This window comes from Callospermophilus lateralis, chromosome 15 (assembly GCF_048772815.1).
Source record: "Callospermophilus lateralis isolate mCalLat2 chromosome 15, mCalLat2.hap1, whole genome shotgun sequence".
Taxonomy (NCBI): domain Eukaryota; kingdom Metazoa; phylum Chordata; class Mammalia; order Rodentia; family Sciuridae; genus Callospermophilus; species Callospermophilus lateralis.
This window is the reverse complement of record NC_135319.1, coordinates 25,733,406-25,753,275: the sequence shown is the minus strand read 5'-3', so window position 1 is coordinate 25,753,275 and position 19,870 is coordinate 25,733,406. Positions and strand designations below refer to the sequence as shown.

The 19,870-nt window shown below is 38.2% G+C and overlaps 1 protein-coding gene across 2 annotated transcripts in view; it reads left to right on the top strand.

Moving 5' to 3' along the window:
- The window catches only part of Atad1 (ATPase family AAA domain containing 1), a 76,851-nt gene that overhangs the window by 15,357 nt on the left and 41,624 nt on the right, over nucleotides 1-19,870 (top strand). Inside the window, exons 1-2 of one of the 2 annotated variants that reach the window (XM_076834276.1) lie at nucleotides 14,609-14,664; nucleotides 18,347-18,521. In XM_076834276.1, the coding sequence (XP_076690391.1) occupies nucleotides 18,360-18,521 (162 nt within the window). In that variant the 5' untranslated portion in view covers nucleotides 14,609-14,664; nucleotides 18,347-18,359. Of the gene's footprint in view, nucleotides 1-14,608; nucleotides 14,665-18,346; nucleotides 18,522-19,870 lie in introns of those variants that run through there. The other variant, XM_076834277.2, reaches the window with a different exon arrangement.

Below are 19,870 nucleotides of genomic sequence, written 5' to 3'. Positions count from 1 at the left end.
TAATATCCATTTGTAACTTTATCATGTGTCATGTTGTATAACATTCTATTTCTACACTTTCATATGGGATGTTTAATAGTAGTAGTAATACCAAAGATTGAACTCAGAGGCACTTAACCACTGAGCCACATCCCCAACCCTTTTTGATTTTTTTATTTTGAGTCAGAGTCTCACTTCAGTTGCTAAAGGCCTTGCTAAATTGCTGAGGTTGGCCTCAAACTTATGATCCTCCTGCCTCAGCCTCCTGAGTTGCTGAGATGATATTTTGAAAGATCTTAATCACTATTTCCATCTTTTGTTTTCCAAGGAGAACATTAACAGAGGAAGTGTCAAGCATAGTTAATATTTCCTGCCCTGAAAGGGAAAAAGGGAGCCTTTATTAATTACAAATCAAGCAATTAATGTAGTTTTTTCCTTAGTTGCAGCACATAAAATAACAAAAAAAATTCAGAATATGGATACATAATTCTATTCATATGGCTAATTTTTCTTTCAATAAGTACTGATAAGTTATTTTCTAATATTTTATCTCTTTTAGTTTTCTCTGAATGGAAGTGGCCAAATCACAATTGAAGTTTAATTTCAAAGATTGTCCTGATTACCTCTGGAACAACATAAAGCTTTATTAAAACTCTAGTGTGAGAGAAAAGAACTACAGCATGCTTACTCTAGATCTGGGATAATAACTTTTTTATTCCCTAGTGAGTCAAACAGTTAATTCACATCTTCTGGCTAACAATGACAGAACAAAAGCATGATCCCAAGGAGAAGGGCAATGCAGAACAGGAATGACAATATAAGGAAAGAATGGGAAATGAAGTGAATAAAAGAAAGGCAGTGTCCTTACTTAGCAGTTTCTGGTCAGGCATGATGGTCCACACCTGTAATCCCAGCAGCTCGGGGAGCCTAATGCAGGAGAATCACAAGTTCAAAGCCAGCTTCCACAACTTAGTGAGGCCCTAAGCAACTCAGAGAGACCCTGTCTCTAAATAAAATATAAAAAAAGGGCTGGGGATGTGGCTCAGTAATTGAGTGCATCTGGATTCAATCCCCAGTACCAAAAGAAAAGAATTAGCAGTTTCTTTGTCTCCCACACTACTTATTAACCCAACCCCAACTTTCACAGATGTATGCACAGGAAGGGAAAAAGAAAAGAGCTGGGATGAAATGAAAAAGATTGGGGTGGGAGGACAATGTCCATCTGCTGGAGAGCTCTAGGGCATAACATAGGATCACCTTGTAGGTACTGTTTTTGTCAGCTATTTTCACTGCTGGAACTTAAAGATCTAACCAGAACAATTGTAGAGGAGGAAGAGTTTATATGAGGGCTCACAGTTTCAGAAGTCTTGGTCCATAGAAGGCCGGGTCCATGCCTTGGGGCTCCAGGTAAGAGAAGTGACGGAGAGAAGCAGCTCACATCTTAATCAGAAGGCAGAGAGAGAGAGACTCCACTCTCCAGATACAAATATATACCCAAAGCCACTCCCGCAAAGAACCACTTCCCCCAGCCACACCATACTACTTCAGTTGACACTCAATTAATCCCTATAGGGATTAATTCACTGATTAGGTTAAGACTTTCACAACCCAATCATTTCTCCTCTGAACCTTCTTGTATTGTCTCACAAGTGAGCTTTTGGGGGACACCTCACATCCAAACCATAACAGGTACCAAAGTTCACTGACTGATATATGCTAGAGTAGTCCCCCCACTTGAGAGAAAAGTCTAGATTCAGTCCAGTTCCACTCCAATTATGTCAACTAGCTTTTTTTTTTTTTTTTGATACTGGAGATTGAATCCAGGAGTGCTTAACCACTGAGCTACATCCCCAGCCATTTTTATTTTTTATTTTGAGAAAGGATTATCATTAAATTCTTAAGGTCTCAATAAGTTGCTGAGACTGGCTTTGAACTTGCTATCCTCCAGTCTCATCCTCCTGAGCACTGGGATTACAGGCATGCACCATTGTACCTGGCTCTTTTTTATTTTTTTATTGTGAGACAGGATCTCACTAAATTGCTTAGGGCCTCACTAAGTTACTAAGGCTAGCTTTGATCTTGCAATTCTCTTGCCTTAGAAACTTGAAGTACATCAATGCACCCAGCTCCCTTCTCCACAATTTTATGTATTCAACACTATCTTCATTTTTCATATACTAATGGCCTATATGTGAAAGAAACGGACTATGGGCTCCTAATCACATGTTCTCTTTCAAGCAAGCTTTTCAAAGACAAAAAATAAGAAGAATTGGTTTAAACATGACCTAAGTTATGTAGCCTTTACTTACAGTAAAACATTAACCAAATTAACCAGGGAGACTAACACAAACTAGTGGAATCGCTTCTTTTTCTGCCTGGAAACCAACTAATAATGTTAAATATTGCACAAAACACATTCAGATAGAATTATGAGGAATCCAGCACATTGTTACACAGCACTTGTAATCCCAGCTATTCTTGAAGCAGAGGCAAGAGGAATGCAAGTTCCAAGACAGTCTCCTCAATTAGCAAGACCCTGTCTCAAAATAAAAAATAAAAAGAGCTGTAGATAGAGCTTAGTGGTATAGAGATATAGCTTAGATATAGCTTAGTGGTAAAGTACCCCTGGGTTCAATTCCCAGTACCAGAAATAAAACAAAACCAAAAATATGAGGAAAGTAGTGATTCAATTGGGAAAACTGACAATATGTAGTGCTTGGATTTTTTTTCATGAATATTTTGGCAATTGTCTTTGCTCAAAATCTTATAACAAAATACCCTAGACTAGCTGAGACAAAAGAAACTTATTTTCTCACAGTATCAGAGTTTGGGTAATCCAGGATCAAGATACAGTTGATTTGGTTCCTGTTGAGGGCTCTCTTTCTGGCTTGCAGATGGTCATCATTGTGTCCTCATAAAGAGAGAGACAGACAGGCAGAGAACAAACTAACTTTCTGGTGTCTTAAAAGGGCATCAATCCAATCATGAGAGACCCATTTTTATGACCTTATCTAACCTGAATTACCTCTCAAAGGTCCATCTCCACAGGCTATTAAATTGGAGGATTAGGGCTTCAATTTAAGAATTTTGAGGGGACTCAAACATTCAGTTCATAACAGCAATAAAACATCATGTAGCTAGGTGCATACCTGTAATCCCAGCAGCTCTGAGGATTGAAAGTTCAAAACCAGCCACAGCAATTTAGAGAGGCCCTAAGCAACCTAGCAAGACCCTGTCTCAAAATATTTTAAAAAGGTCTGGGGATGTGGCTCAGTGGTTAAGCACCCCTGGGTTCAATCCCTGGTATTAAAAAGAAGAAGGAGAAGAAAAAGATGTACTATCCAGGTCTGGATAAGGTTTAGGAATAACATAACCCACTCTGTCTTTTTCATTGAATGAAGCTATAAAATCTAGACAGAACTCATGGACCAGCTACCCAAGGACTGTGAAGGATAAAAAATAGCAGGTGGACTGGGGAAGAAGACCAGAATTCAAAGTACTACTGAACTAGCAGTGAGTTTTCTGTTTTTGTTTTTTCCCCCACTAGAATCCCCTGGTTTAGATCTCAGAAAGTTTGAAACTCAGAACCTCAGAATTGGTACTAGGGCACAGATAGAGATCAGAGAATAAATCAGTAATTGCCAGGTGTTCGGGTGGAAGAGAAAGAATAACTACAAAAAAATAACACATGGAATTTTTTAGAGTAATGGAACCATTCTGTATTCCAATTGTGGTTGTGTTTATATAAATCTATTCTCATATTAAAATTCATAGAACTGGGGCTGGGGCTTAGTTGTAGAGTATTTGCCTGGCATGCAAAAGGCCCTCAATACCAAACAAAAAATAAAAATTCACAGAACTGGCCAGACATAGTGGCACATGCCCATAATCCCAGATGCTCAGGAGGCTGAGGCAGGAGGATCACAAATTCAAATCCAGTCTCAGCAATTTAGCAAGACCCTGTCTCAAAATAAAAAGGGCTGGGATGTGGCTCAGTGGTTAAGTGCCCCGGGGTTTAATCCTGGAACCAAAAATTACATAACAAATAAAATTTACACTTACATACACAGTCCATTTTACTGGTTGCTAATTTGAAAATAAAATTAAAATGCAATGTGTTGCTTTTTATTTGAAAACAATTTTTTTGTCAGAATAAGTATGCATCAACAGATCACAACTGGGTGGAATTCATTAATTCCTTCTCAACTATATTTTTGAAATATAAAATGCAACATTATTAGAAGCTTAGGCTTGCTTAGATTGGAGTTAGATATTATTTCTATGGATGTAATTTATATTCTCATAAATTACACCCATAGCACTCAAAGGATATTAATGATGCTTCTATAGAGGTTGTGGATTCAATAGTACTAATTCATTATGTTTTTCTTGCTTTTAAGAAGCCGCATGGTCCATGTGTTTTTATTTATTTTTATATATTTTTGGTATTGGGAATTGAACCCAGGGGTGCTTTAAGCACTAAGCTATATCCCCAGACCTTTTTTAAAAAAACTCTTTATTAAAAATATTTATTTTTTAGGTATATATGGACACAACACAAAGCCTTTATTTTTATGTGGTGCTGAGGATCAAACCTGGGTCCCAGTGCTAGGCGAGCACTATACCACTGAGCCATGATCCCAGCCCTCCCCAGGCCTTTTTATTTCTTCATTTTAAGACAGGATCTCCGAAAGTTGCTGAGGGTCTTCCTGAGTTGCTGAGGCTGGCCTGGAACTTGCCAATCTCCTGCCTCAGCAGGATCACACCACTCCAAGAGGTTACACCATTCTTAAAGCATATACTCCATTCTAGATTCACAATCGAGTTATGCAGACAATCTGTGCAGTCTCACTGGTGAGAATAAAGCTTTCTAGGGGAAAAGACTTAGGCTCAGTGAAAAGACACTGAAGAGTCCTCTGAACATCAAATGGGTTGACACAGCAGTTGGTTAATTCCATGTCTTTAGGAACGTTCAGATAAATTCAGTGACCACTTGGTGGGGCAATTATAATCACAATCACAATCATTTCCTAAATGTTTAATATGTGACCCAGTTCAATTACATACATTACCTTCAATCCCACTACCAACCCTATAATGTAGATGTTATTCCCATTTTATAGATGAGGAAATTAAGGCTCAGAAAGGTTAAATCACCCAAAAATGTATAAAGGGACCAAAGTGTGATTTGATCCAGGTACTCTAATTCCATAGCACATCTACCTACCTACCTTTCTTTCTTTACTGGAAGTGCTTTACCACTGAGCCACTTCCTTAGACCTTTCTTTTGTTTATTTCAAGATAAGGTCTAAATTGCTGAAGTTGCCCTTGAACTTGTGATTCTCCTGCCTTGCCTCCCCAGTCACAGAGATTATAAACATGCACTGCTATGTCAGCCAGCACACCACGTTCTTACTACCATTCCACATTACCTTTGGCTGAAAATTCAATATTTAGTATTCCTTTCAATTCTAAGAATCTGTGATTTAGGGCTGAGATTGTGGCTCAGCGGTAGAGCGCTTGCCTAGCACGGGCGGGACCCGAGTTTGATCCTCAGCACCACATAGAAATAAAGGCATTGTGTTGTGTCCATCTACACCTAATAAATAAATATTAAAAAAAAGAATCTGATTTATTGAATTTTGTCCTCCTAGATACCTATTTATATCTTTCCTATTTCTACAACACTAGAACAGTGGTCTTTCTCAAGGAAAAAGATGGCATGTGTTTTACCTTTTTTTTTTGGTATCTGGGATTGAACACGGGGAAGCTCAACCACCAAGTCACATCCACAGCCCCTTTTTATATTTACTTACAATTCACTCAAAACAAAACAAATCGGTCATTGTATCTCATAGCTTTAGACATGATTCAATTAATCTGCTTTACCTATTTATTTCCAATAGTTCCAAAGAAGGGCCAGGGAAGGGGTAAGTGGCTTCTTGACAACTGGTCAGTAAGGACTGCATGAAGACAGACTATGGAAAGCCAGTTAAATAAGCGTAAATTGGATTAAGTGATGAAGGAAATGGAATGTGGAAGATGGGACACAATCCAGCCAGAGGTTAGATATCCAGACGGAATTCTAACACTGTTTTTAGCTAGTTATGAGTCATTAGCATCTCTTCTGCCTGCCACAAAACACCTAGGGGGAATACATCACTGTTGAGAAGTCAAGCCTTCCATTTCCTTTGCCTCACCAACCCCCTTTCTGATCCCTCATTAACATAAGAACTCAGAAGACAGAAAGAAATGGGTGTGGGCATGTCTTTGGCATTGGGCCTTACTAGGGTATTCAGAGCATTCAGAAAAGTGCTGGTATTTAAACTTAAACTGCAGGCTAGAATGTGGGAAGATTTCTGAAACTCTTATCAGGTGTACTCTTCTGAAGGGGAATGGCAATTTCAGCCCAGCCAATTTAGTGCACTCAAGTTTGTTTCTGTGACTCAAATTACAAGTTTGCCTTTAAAAAAAGTTGTAGTTGGACACAATGCCTTCATTTTATTTATTTATTTTTAATGTGGTGTTGAGAATCAAACCCAGGGTCTACTGCTGAGCCACAAGTTTGCCCCCCCCCCCCCCCCCCCCCCCCCGCCACTCATCCCTTTGTTTTGTTTTCTCCATTCTAGAATCAATGACAACAAAAGGTGGGTGGAGGGGAAGGGGAGTTGTTGTGTGTGTGTGTGTTTTTTTTTTTTTGGTACCGAGGATTAAACCGGGGTGCTTAACCACTTAACCACTGAACCACATCCTAGCCCTTTTTGTGTTTTATTTTGAGACAAGGTCTAAATTGCTTATGGCCTCACTAAGTTGCTGAAACTGGCTTTGAACTTGTGATCTTTTTGCCTCAGCCTCAGGAGCTGCTGGGACTACAGGTGGGAAGGGGAGATTTTTTTTGCCGGGGACAGGGTACCAGGGATTGAACTGAAGGGTACTTGATCAGTGAGCCCACCTCCCCAGCCCTATTTTGTATTTTATTTAGAGACAGGGTCTCACTGAGTTGCTTGCTGTTGCTGAGGCTGGCATTGAACTTGCAATCAATCCTCCACCCTCAGCAACCGGGGCCACTGAGATTACAGGTGGGTGCCACCATACCTGGTGCACTGTAGGTGAAAGGAAAAGACCTAGCAGATACTTCTCTCTTAAGCACCTAGTATCAGCTCGGTTTGCCCTTGCTTTTGCCTTTGGAAGAATTTCTTCCAGTTTCTGGACAGGAAATATTTCTTTTTGCTCAGGAAATCTCTTTAAATTGGGGAATGTGTCTATCAGTTGTACATAGAAATATTTAACATTTTTGTAAATGTGCTGTGCTCAGATGCATTAAATTTTATATGGAGATTAACAATTCTGATGCTATGAATTATCTCTGAGGATAAAAAAAAAGGTTGTGGTTTGGAAAGAAATGATAAGACATGCCAAGGTATTGACTTCTAAAATCTGAAGTCTGGTTAAGCATCTGACTTTTATCTACTAATTTCTTTTTCTTGTATAAAACCCACTCAGCAACCTAAGTAAGGAAGTTTTCCCCAAGTGATTTATGAATGGGGATCAAATATGGGGCAAATCTCTAGCTTAAAAAAAATCAACAGCTCTATGAAGACTTATATTCCTATAAGTTGTTTTAGTCTTTAGAACTCCATCACAGCAAGGACTGTGTAAGTTCAATAAGTGGCTGTTATTAGACAGATGGGAATAACAGCCAACTTTAATGATGGTCTTCAGTGAAATGAGAAATATTCACAAAGATATTTTCATGGATAGATTAATATTTTAAACGTAATTATCTTGGGGTGATAAGGATTGAACCTTATAGGTTTTATGCAACTATCATAAATGGTATATAGACTACTGATCAGTAAGATTTAGCAACAGGGATGTATTAAAATTTTGAATGAGAGAACCAAGAGGTCAAAGGGACGGAAAGACCTGGCCTCTTTACAAGTCATAGAAGATAAACATTTCACACAAGATGTCACATCTTAAAAAGTGAAATCAACATGAAGACACAAAGGAGATATGAAGAATTATTGTCCTTATAGGCTTCTGGGAATGAGAGAATATCAATCCATAGTTTAATGAAAATATCATCTGACATAGTATTATACCTGAATATTTATTGATTATCTACTAAATGTCAGGCATTAAATTAAGCATTTTATATGCATTGTCTCATTTAATTCCCAATGCATATCCATAGCATGTATACTGTACTATTCCCTTTTTTGGTGGGGGGAGCAGGTACTGGGGATTGAATTCAAGGGCCTATTTTTGTTTGTCTTTTCATACTGGGGATTTTTTTACCAGGGATACTTTACCACTGAACTAATAGCCCTATTTTGTGTTTTATTTAGAGACCTGTCTCACTGAGTTGCTAAGTGCCTCCCTTTTTTAGCTGAGGCTGGCTTTGAACTCACCATTCAGGCATGTAACACCACACCCGGTTATCTTTTTCTTCCCATAAAGGTAGTAAACAGCAGATTTTAAATTCAAACCAAGATCTGTAAAGATCCATGTTCTTTTGTGTGTGTGTGTGTGTGTGAACCTAGGGCCTTGTGCATCAGAGGCAAGCACTCTGCCAACTGAGCTATATCCCTAGTTCTGCCAAAGTCCATGTTCTTAAGCCTGGAAATCATTCTGATTCTGTTTCTGATGGACGCATCAAGAGCAGACCTGTCATGACAGGGCAATAATAACTGCGGTCAGTAAAATTATTTCTTAACATGTTCTACTTTTTACCATTTATCATTCCTCCACTCCACTGTCAGGTCTATAGCAATATGACCTGAAATTACCTATTAGATATATCAAATTTTGAAAGACCAAAAAAAAAAAAAAAAAAAAAGACATTTACTGGCGAGCATGGTGGTGCATGCCTGTAATCTCCAGCAATTCAGGAGGCTAAGGTAAAGTTCTAAGCCAGTCTCCTCAATTTAGTGAGACCCTGTCTCAAAATAAGAAAATAAGCTGGGCTGGGCACAATGGCAAACACCTGTGATCCCAGCGATTTAGGAGGCAGAGACAAGGAGGGTCAAAAGTTCAAAGCCAGCCTCAGCAACTTAGCCAGGTTCTAAGCAATTTAGAGAAATTCTGTCTCAAAATAAAAAATAGAAAAGGTTAGGGATGTGGCTCAATGGTTAAGCACTCCTTGGTAAATCCACAGTACCAATAAATTAAAATACAGAACAGAAAGGGTTGGGGATGTAGTTCAGTGGTAAAGTATCCCTGGTAAAAAATCCCAGTATGAAAAAACAAACAAAAATTATTAATTAAACCCCTCCTACTACCTAGACACCCTCTTTTCCTGAGAAGTTCATATCTGATAGAGTGCAGACTCAAACTGTGATTTTGGGAACTAAGTACCATGCCAATGCTAAACATAGTGAATCACAGGAGCTGACAGAATGTACATAGACTTTAAGTGAACTTGTGCTTAGAAAACAAAAGGTCTTAAATTCTTCTTGTTCATTTATGCTTCAAGTTTACAAGTTATTCCGGCTAATAGAGAAAGGGGATCAGAGAAAGAATTCATGCAATCTTAATTTTTAATATGTTAAGTACCAATACAGAATCTCTTCAAAATTCTTCCAAGGGCATTTTCCTAGAATCAGGTAAATGAGAGCAAGCAAGTGACCTACTTACAGCAAAAATTGCTCCAGGTTATAAAGGATGGGAAGTCAAGTGCATCCTGGAAACCACAGCATCTGGTCTTGTTTTATGCCTCATCTATCAATCTGTTGTTACAGGAATTGAGAATCAACATTTCAACTACTGATTCTTCTATTTTGGCTAATGAATTTATATCTTTGTTATTCTTACCCTTCCCTCATCTTCCATTAAAAAAATATGAAAGAGATTGTATGAAGATCTCAGGTGAACTTCACTTTTTATTTATGCCTGAAGTTTTCCTAATGAGGCTATAGAAAGGTTAGCCATTTTCTTGAAGCAATTCCATTTTTCATCAATCCTAACTTTTTTTGGGGGGGGGTAGGGGTGGGTACCAGGGATTAAACTCAGGGATACTTGACCATTGAGTAACATCCCCACCCCTATTTTGAATTTTATTTAGAGTCAGGGTCCCACTGAGTTGCTTAGTGCCTCAAAGTTACTAAAGCTGGCTCTAGTTTCAGCCTCCCAAACTGCTGGGATTACAGGCGTGCGCCACAGCAACCGGCAATCTTGATTTTTCATGGAAAGTTGGTTTATTTTGGTACCAGGGATTGAACCCAGGGATACTTTACCACTGAGCTACATTACTTTGTATTTGATCAAACCCCAGCCCTTTGCTTTGTATTTTTCTATTTCAAGACAGGGTTTCACTAAGTTGCTTTGGACCTTGCTAAATTGTTGAAGCTGGCCTCAAACTTGAAATCTTTCTGCCTCAGCCTCCAAACCATTGGGATTACAAGTAAGCATCACCACACCCAGCTTTGAAAAGTATCATTTGAACAGTATATTTTCAGTACTGTAGGAAAGCTGAACAACAAAATGCTGTAGATTTTTAAATAAATATCTAAATTCTAGAAAATGTTTTTTGTAGCAGAAACTCTAAAAAACATACAACTGGGCCAGGAGCCATGGCACACACCTGTAATCTCAGCAACTCAGCAGGGTAAAGTAAGAGGATCCCAAATTGAAGGTGAGCCTCAACAACTTAGAGAGGGCCTGTCTCAAAATAAAAAACAAAAAGGGATGGGGGTGAAGCTCAGTGATAAAGTACCTCCGAATTCAATCTGGATTAAAACACACACACACACACATACACACACAATTGGCAGTACTGCTTGAAAAAAAGTGTCACATAAAAATGTAAGATGGATTAGTACTACCCGATGAATAAAAACTAATTTTCATGTACATTTATTATACTATGTATAAAAGTTTAAAAAACATAAAAGTATGAAAAGTAGATTTACAACTATATGTTCTTTGAATTTTAATGTTGTCTTTTAGCTCTCCATGCTTTCTATAGAATGGAGTTATCAATTTATCTTTCCACTTGTTCCAATCAGTTGAAATTTTAATTTTTCAAACTATTTTTTAAAACATGTTTTTTTAGTTATAGATGGACACAATACCTTTATTTTGCTTATTTTATGTGGTGCCAAGGATCGAATCCAATGCTTCACACATGTGAAGCAGGCACTCTACCTCTGAGCCACAACCCCAACATTAAATTTTTCACTATTTTTGCCCTGATTCTATCTTATTCTATTGGAGCTCAAGTATATAATCTTGGTCTTTTTCAATGTTTTCATAGCTTCAGGTATAGCTCCATATTCTTGTTTTATTTTTCTTTCTTCACCCATTCATTTACCTTGTCAAAATAATAATTAAGATTATTCCCTTCTGATAAAATACTTGAAAAGGAACAAGGCAAGGTTACTATTATACTGATCACTGCTATATAATTTCATTTATTTGCTGGAAGTTCTGCTCTTTCCAAATCACTGTCAAGTGAATTATTTCTAATGAGCAACAAATAGAGTCAGGTTTATTGTGTTTACTTATCCAAAGATTGTTTTATTCCAAAGGGATCTTACTCCAAATGTCCTCATAAAGCCTTCTTGATTTAATTTCCTAATGTATCTCAGTTGGCTTACTGGTTCAGATGACCAGATAAGCCTTTTGAGATAGGGTGATAGATTTTTGCAAATATACATCTAAAATTTTCACTGACTAGGGCAGAACTACTTATACCTGAATCATCTCAGTTGTTTGTCAGTTTGTTTATTGGCTGATTGGCTTAACCAACAGAAATCTATTTCTCACCATTCCGGAGGATGGGAAGTATAGGACCAGGGTACTGGCAGATGGTCTGTCTGGTGAAGGCATTCTTTCTGGCCTGCAGAAAGACATCTTCTTATCATATCCTCACATGACAGAGATCTCAGATGGTTCATAAAACTGCAGATCTGGGCCCAAACCTAGAACAGTTGGATGGGAGCCTCTAAGTTTAGGAGCCAGGAATCTGCATTTTGCCAAGCTGTCTGTGTGAATCTACACACAATAAAATTGAAGAACAGCCAATCTAAGGACTCCCTTCCCACTAGGTATTCAGTGCATTGATCTAAGCTGCAGAGCAAACTAAGCACTCCTACCTTCTAAGGAACATGGAAAATTTGGTTCCATAGGGGAGAACTATTATAACTGTTTCAAGAAGAATTGGTGTAAGTTTTTTTTTTCTTCAGTAACTATAATTATTTATAATACTTATTCTAAAAAGGAGCAAAGGCCAAAAAGTTATAATTTCCTGATTAATACTGCACATAATGAATTATTTATTGAATTCCTACTGTGGGCCAAATGTGATATTCTGTGTTGCCAGGGATTATATAAAGCTATCCTGGGACGAAAAGCATATGTTCATCCTCTCTATTTTGGAAGAACATACTTGATTTAGTGATTGCTGGAAATGAATGTGCATAGTACATAGAAAGACACTAATGTGATGTGTTAGGGCCCAGACATAAGAAATTTCCTAAGGATTTGCTACAAGGAAACATTAGATCCAAAAGGTAAAGGCAAAGCACTAGGTAGGAATGAGCAGCAGCATTTATTTTGGACTAAACTCTTCCTGATCAGCCTTGATTTTTTTTACCCAACAGTTTCCTTTCCTGTGAAAACTTTCCTCAGATATTAGGTAGATGAACTGAAAGTAGATTAAACATATTGAGAGCTCCACTTCATGGTAGGACTTGTTTAGTATGTCCTTAGTATAGGGTGTGTTTTAGCATCAAAAACCCCCATACTGGGCATGTGCACATAGCAAACAAGGCCATGCATTCAAGACAGCAGGAGTTGGGGAGCTACTGCTCCCCCAGGAAGCAGTTGGGATAGAGGGTAGAGGAATTGGGTAGTGCAGCTCACAGATATTTCTCAAAAAAAAAAAAAAAAAAAAAAATTGAAGAAAACCCGCATTCCCCAAATCCTTTCACTCTCAAGCAAACTGGGTAGGTTTGGTCATCCCGGTCCTGAGAGTAAGGCAGGTAAGGTGCTTAGTTGAAGAAGTTTCACAGTAAATAATGATAATCCTTTGCCTTCTTGAATTTCTCAGTTCATTTTCCTTACCTAGGGGCTATGATTACCCTAGTTGGCCTCAAAACCTAAAGTTTTTTCCTTTCATAACACCTTCTTTTGGGCCTTGTCAAATCATATCCCTGTGAACCTCCCAAGCAACGACTAAGTTTGGGATCATCCCAGAGAACCAGCGGAGAGTCTCTTCCAAGCCTGCTAAGCACTGATGTCCTCTGCTTTTTTTTGTGAACATTTTCCTGGCTTCATAATATCCTGTTCTTAAAGACCTATCTTCATCTCTAAATAATTCATCTAGTATTCCCAAACCTAGCTTCACATTACATTTTTTTTTAGAGAGAGAGAATTTTTAATATTTATTTTAGTTTTTGGCAGACACAGCATCTTTTTATGTGGTGCTGAGGATCGAACCCGGGCTGCACGCATGCCAGGCGAGCGCGCTACCGCTTGAGCCACATCCCCAGCCCCCACATTACTTTTTTTTTTTAAATTAAGAATATAGACACATATATAGGAAGCCTTAAAAACAAAAAAGGTCTGGATGTAAAACATTAACCGCTTATAGTATTAAATTCCATTCTAGTCAATGAACTATATACTACAATATTACAAGATTGTAACATTTGCTAATTCAATAATCAGGCTGCAGAATTCTTTAGCTATCCAAGACGATCCCTACAGCAGATACAAACTGCCTTCCCGAGGAAAAAATGGAAGGGAATTGTCTCATGACTTTATAGTTTCACCGCCTCTATCTAAAGGAAGTGATGCCTCTTTTATCTGGGGACAGGGCTAATGTTATCTCGCCCCATCTCGCCCCCAGGCAGTCTGTGTAGTCAGATGGCTTTCAGTTTGTCTCCTTAGGACCTCTAGTGTCACGTCGCTCATTCTAGAGGATAAGGGAAAAAAGGAAAAGGGAAAGGGAAAGGAAAGGAGTGGTGGGGGGGAGAAGTAAAAATACGTGAGAGAAATAAAAATATATAACATATTACCAAATACCCTATTCCGTCCCAACTGCCAGTCCTGCCTGCGTGGGCTGCTCAGTCATTTCGTCAAAGGCTTTTCAGGCGCCACCCCCAGGTGTTTGTCAGTACAAAAATGGGAGAGCAGGGTGAGCTCACTCTAAAAACTAAGACAGATGGTGAGGGGTGGCCATGCGTGTCGAGCTTTGGCTAGACAGAGCAGCAGCGCAAGGAACTGCATGGGGTGATGGGAAACAGTCAAAATCTGCTGGCGTCAGGAAAAAGATTTTTGTTCTTTGCGTTCTCAAGAAGCCTCCCTTATTTGTTAGTGTTGCTCCCAGCAGGCCAACAGGGCAAGGACTTTATGGTGATAAGCGCCTTCTCCAATTCAATCTGAGACACAGCAGCTAAACTCTGATCCCCGGAAAGCTGCTTGCAGACACTCTGGCTTCGCGGAAAGACTCAGCTCAGCTAGTACCAGAGAAAGCACGAGGTACGCGAACCCACTCGCGTGCAGCGGCAAGCCATTTCTAGGACCCAACTGCGCTCGTTCGGGGCCTGCGCCGCGGCTCGCGCACGCTCAGTGTAGGGGGCGGGCCGCGGCTCCGCCGGAAGCGCTTTCTCCCAGGCGGCATTTCCTTCCCGTGCAAGGCCGGCTGAGGGTTCCTGCTGCTGCTGTTTCTTCCTCCGGGTGAGTAGCGGGTTCCCGCGGGGCCTGGTGAGACTCATACAGGATCTCTCCGAGCTCTCTTAGGGACTGGCTCCACTCTGGGAAAACCCACCGGAAAGGTCACCTCGCCCTCTTCCAAGTCCCACCTCAGTGCCGCCCTCCAGCGCTCCGTAGCCCTTGCTATGGAGCGGATTAACCTCCAAGGGCGTCCCGGGCCTCGCCTTGGCTTCGGGCCCGGCCTGGGCCCTGGGTCTCTGTGGGCGCAGCCTAAAGACTTATACCATTCCCAAGGGAATCTCTATAGACAGCCTGGACACTGGAGGCTTAGGGTCGTCCCGGACGACTTCAGAACTAGGGTTCATGGGCCAAGGCAGCCGGAATGAGCCGGGTCTGGTTGTTGCACTGGTGCTTCCATTATTTTGTGCAAAAGTAGAGGTGTTGTGTAACCCAATTTTGAGGGCTGGGCAGGCTTTCACAGAGAATGATGATATTAACTTGTCCTCTCTGTGAAGGCAGGAAGGCCTTCATCGTAGGGCCTTGAAGTCTGTGAAACCTGGGACTTTTTGAGTTTGAGAAACCCCTTGTAAAAAGCTGCAGTGACCTAGAGAAAAAATACAGCATGAATGCTATACTCTCGTCTCTTAATCTGTCAGTAAATTGCTCATAGATGAGGTAGTATGATCTTAAAAGTTTTCCATCCTGAAATCGAGAAATCAAAATAAACCATTTGGAATTCATGGTTGCCTAACAGATAACTGAATTGCCGGAGTTTTGCGATACATAGAACTGAGTAAATGTACATCTTTGTGTATTCGTTTTGTTGAACCTAATGTTTATGCAAGATAGAAATGCTTCCATCCTGTTGTGTGCATTGGCAGCTTTTATTTGTATTCTTCTGAAATGGTATTGTTTCTGTAATAGCCTTACCTTGGAAGTATATCAGTGCTGTAAGAATGTGCTGTAAGTGCACATCTCATCTACAGATAAAATGTAAAGTATTTGCAGTTACAGTCTACAAAGCAAGAGCTTTCAGTTTCATTTCAGGATTCTGAAGTCATTTAAAAAGGTATACAATATACAGTTTTAGAATTGCCATTAGTACACTGCTGTACTATTATGTTAATAATTTTAGAATAGGAAACTATATAAACTGGTTTCTTGTCTCTGCATTTTAAAATAGGATTAAAAACTGTAACTATCTTGATGACTTTGGAATGTGCTTTGGAAACAACCTTAATTTGTTCATGTAGTTCACTGAACATCCAGTAGATGGCAGTTTATCACTACCAACTCAAACTTTATAGACCAATGAAAATGTTTTATTGGAATGTCACCACTTTTCACAAATTGTTAATAAAACTCCTACTTTGCCTGCTGGATTATTTTCATCCATGAATTGTACCTCAGATTATGCCACCACACATTCCTACTTCATTTTCAATTTTATTCTGATGGAATAAAGACTGAAGAAGTCAATTTTTCACTTTGTGTGAGAAGTGTTTTGTAACCCAATTTAAAAAAATCCATCCTGATGGAAAAATCACACTTTGATTTGTTACCCGAGGAAAGATTTCAGTTACGTGGTTTTTTTATAGCTCCATTTAAAAAAGTAATTCATTATAATTAATATAGTTAGTTTATTAAGTAGTTAGGCATTATTGTACATCCACTATATAGTAAGCTTTGTAGATGTTTAATAAATGGCCATTGAATGAATTAAATTGTTTAATATCCTTGGGCCAAAATTTCTTCATCCAAAATGAAGGACTTCACTTATTTGTTATGTTTAAATTATTGTATTTTGGTACTGGGGATTGAAACCAGGTATGCTTAACCACCAAGCCAATACCCAGCTCCCTCCCACTTTTGTATTTTATTTAGAGACTGGGTCTTGCTGAGTTGCTTAGTGCATTGCAGTCTTCCTGCTTCAGCCACTGGTACTACAGGCATGCACCACCATGCCCATCAGTTATTTTTAAATTAAGTAATGTAATTATTGTGAAGTGTATGGTTCTGAATAATAATGTGAAACCTTGACTTTTGGAAATTCTGCAGAAGTCTGACTTTGTTGATTGAATGGAAGATTTTTCTTCAGTAGAACAAATAATTTTTGAATAGTCTCTTTGTGTGACAGTTGTAAAGATGTCAATAAGATGAAAATCCTGTTTATGAGGATTTAAAGTCTAGTTGAGTAGATATAAATCCAATAATGATTTAAAATAAGACATTTCTTAAAATTGTGTAGTAGAACTAAATAAATAATATAGAGAGTTAATGTGATTTGAAAGGCTTTATGGAGCAGATAAGGTTAGTGTTTGAAGTTTGTATAGAATTTGAGTCATCTTAAATGAATGAGGGGAAATGGCCCCTCCAGGGCACAGGCAAATATAAGACTGAAGGAGAAATTTGACATTTTCTATGCCAGTGTCTTCATTTGTTGAGAGTTCCTATTGAGAAATTTGAGAAATGGTCAGAGATAAAAGGCTTTAAAGTGACTCTTTGGAGCTAGATGAGGATAGGTTTGAATGCTTCGGAATCCTGCAAAGGGAAAGCTTTGAAGTCTTGATAAGGAAGAGATAGAGTATATGTGAATGAATAAGAGGTCTATAATAGAATTTTAAAAATTAAAAATATTGTGGAGAGATGTTCCAGAGGGAAGGAGATGAAGAGGATCTTTAACTTAGAAAACAATAATTTAGAGCTGGAAGGACCATGGATTTTAATCTCTGCAGTACCTAATTTTTAGGTGCTATTAAGCTGTTTGCACAATTGTGATTTACTCCTTTCCATTTGAAGGCAAAATATATATTCCTGTCTGCATGTGTCTGCGTGTGTCTGTGTGTATGTGTGTGTGTGTTTTGAATGGCATTGTTTGAAAATGAGATCCTATTCCCCAAAATGCAATTAGTCATATCATCCCTAATAAGTTTATTGTTTTATATACTTATTGCCTTTGACAGTGGAGTGCATGCCTCACTGTAAACCCAGCTGCGGTTGTTGTAGCTGTTAAGGGATATATACTTTATGTAAAAGTAAGCATATTACTTCCTTTTTCCCTGCTTTATTTTTGTGGTAGTTTTCTTGATTAAATCTTTTGAAAGTTCTATTATTTCATATTTAGCTGGGTTGTTGGGAGCAATAGAGGGATCAAAAAATTTAATATTACTTATTAATTGAGAAAATGGAATACTTAAAATTAACCAGGCTTCAAAAACTTAAAAGTAGGTATGAGAAAAAATAAATTATTTCATAGTTTGAATTTCACTCTCAAAAATTATCTGGTATATAGATACCTAATTGAAGAAATAGATTGTCAGCCTCATATTAGTAAAGTATTTCATTGGTAGGCAGCCTTTCTTCAGTTAGATTAGTGTAAAGTTATTACTTTCCAGATTTCCAGATTCTCTGGAATATTTATTTAAAAACTGAAAGTCACTTAAGACCATGTTTTTCAATAAAATTATTCTACTCCTAAATAAACTTGTTTTTTAATCTACTTCAATTTGTAAGAAAAGCTTTAAATGTGTTTGTTTATTTAACATTGAAAATCCACTTCTCCTTAAAAATGAAACACATTTTTCTAAGGTAGGTAGTGTTTGAATTTGATTAGAACTTAGCTTCTTGCTTAGTTCAAACATTTTAATAGTCTCTCAATGTTAATGAATATAGTTATTATTTAGTGACATTTCTCCTTGTTTTTAAGGTTAACAATCAAGATGGTACATGCTGAAGCCTTTTCTCGTCCCTTGAGTCGGAATGAAGTTGTTGGTTTAATTTTCCGCTTGACAATATTTGGTGCAGTAACATACTTTACTATCAAATGGATGGTAGATGCAATTGATCCAACCAGAAAGCAGAAAGTAGAAGCTCAGAAACAGGTATGATTGAAATGTTTGAAGATAATTTCTGTTATGGCTAACAAACATTCTCCTTCAAAACTAAAAATAGGGTAGAATTTTAAATTAATAAGTTATATAAACCTCATAAGAAATGCAATGGTACTGAAAATGAAAGTCACTGAGATAACAGGCATGTGCCACTATGCCCAGCTGAGTTGTGACTCTTGATTCATTCAATAAGCATTTGTGCTTGGTGTTAAGGAAAAAAAGACGAATAACTCTTGTTCTTTCAAAATGAAGAAGACAAATGTTGGGAAGAGGGCTGCATTATAGACATATCTCTTTTTTTTTTTTCCAGTAGTAATATGATTTATCTTCATTGGCTTACAGTGTACCAGAATATTCAGAAATTCTTTTTTCTTTTTTTAAAAAAATAATTAATTTTTTTATTATTTCTTACATACATCACAATAGAGGAGTGCATTAAATTCATAATTTTTTGCATTACAATTCTTAATACACCTTTATACCACAATTTATCAAATCTCTGTTTGTATATAAGGTATGTTGACACCAAATTCACATCTTCATGCTTGAATTTTGTATAATGATGACCATCTACAGGCATACCTCTTAAATTAGTAAAAAGTGAAAAATCACAGTTTCATTAACACTGATAGTAAATATATATCTGAAAAGTAGTTTTGATATTTATGAATTTATTTATTAAATTTGATTATAAAATAATTGGCTCAAGGTCTATTTATATCTTTAGCCTATTTATAACACGCTGGGAAGTCTGAGCTGTGCAGGTTGAAAAACAAAAAACTGACCATGGCCAGGTACTCTGCACACCTGTAATCCCAGCAACTTGGGAGGCTGACATAGGAGGATTGCAAGGTTGAGGACAGCTGTGGCAACTTAGCAAAACCCCGTCTCAAAATTTTAAAAAGGGGGTAGGATGAAGCTCAGTGGTAGAGTGCCCCAGGATTCAAACCTCAGTACCATCATAAAAAAGAAAAGAGAAAGAAAAGAAAAAGCACCTTATTTTATATTATATACCTCAGTGTAGCTTTTTTTTTTTTGCCATCTAGAGAAAGTCAGTTTGAGTCTCAGGTTAAGATATTGATAAGATATATCATTTCCAGCCTTTTGGGCGGTACTGAGATAGAACTCAGGGGCATTTGACCACTGTGCCATATTCCCCAGCCCTATTTTGTATTTTATGTAGAGACAGGGTCTCACTGAGTTGCTTAGCACTGGTTGCTGAGGCTGGTTTTAAACTCATGATCCTCCTGCCTCAACCTCCTGAGCCACTGGGATTATAGGTGCATGTGCACCAGTGCACCCAGCCCAAATGTGGATGCTAAGGGTTATGTAAATAGATC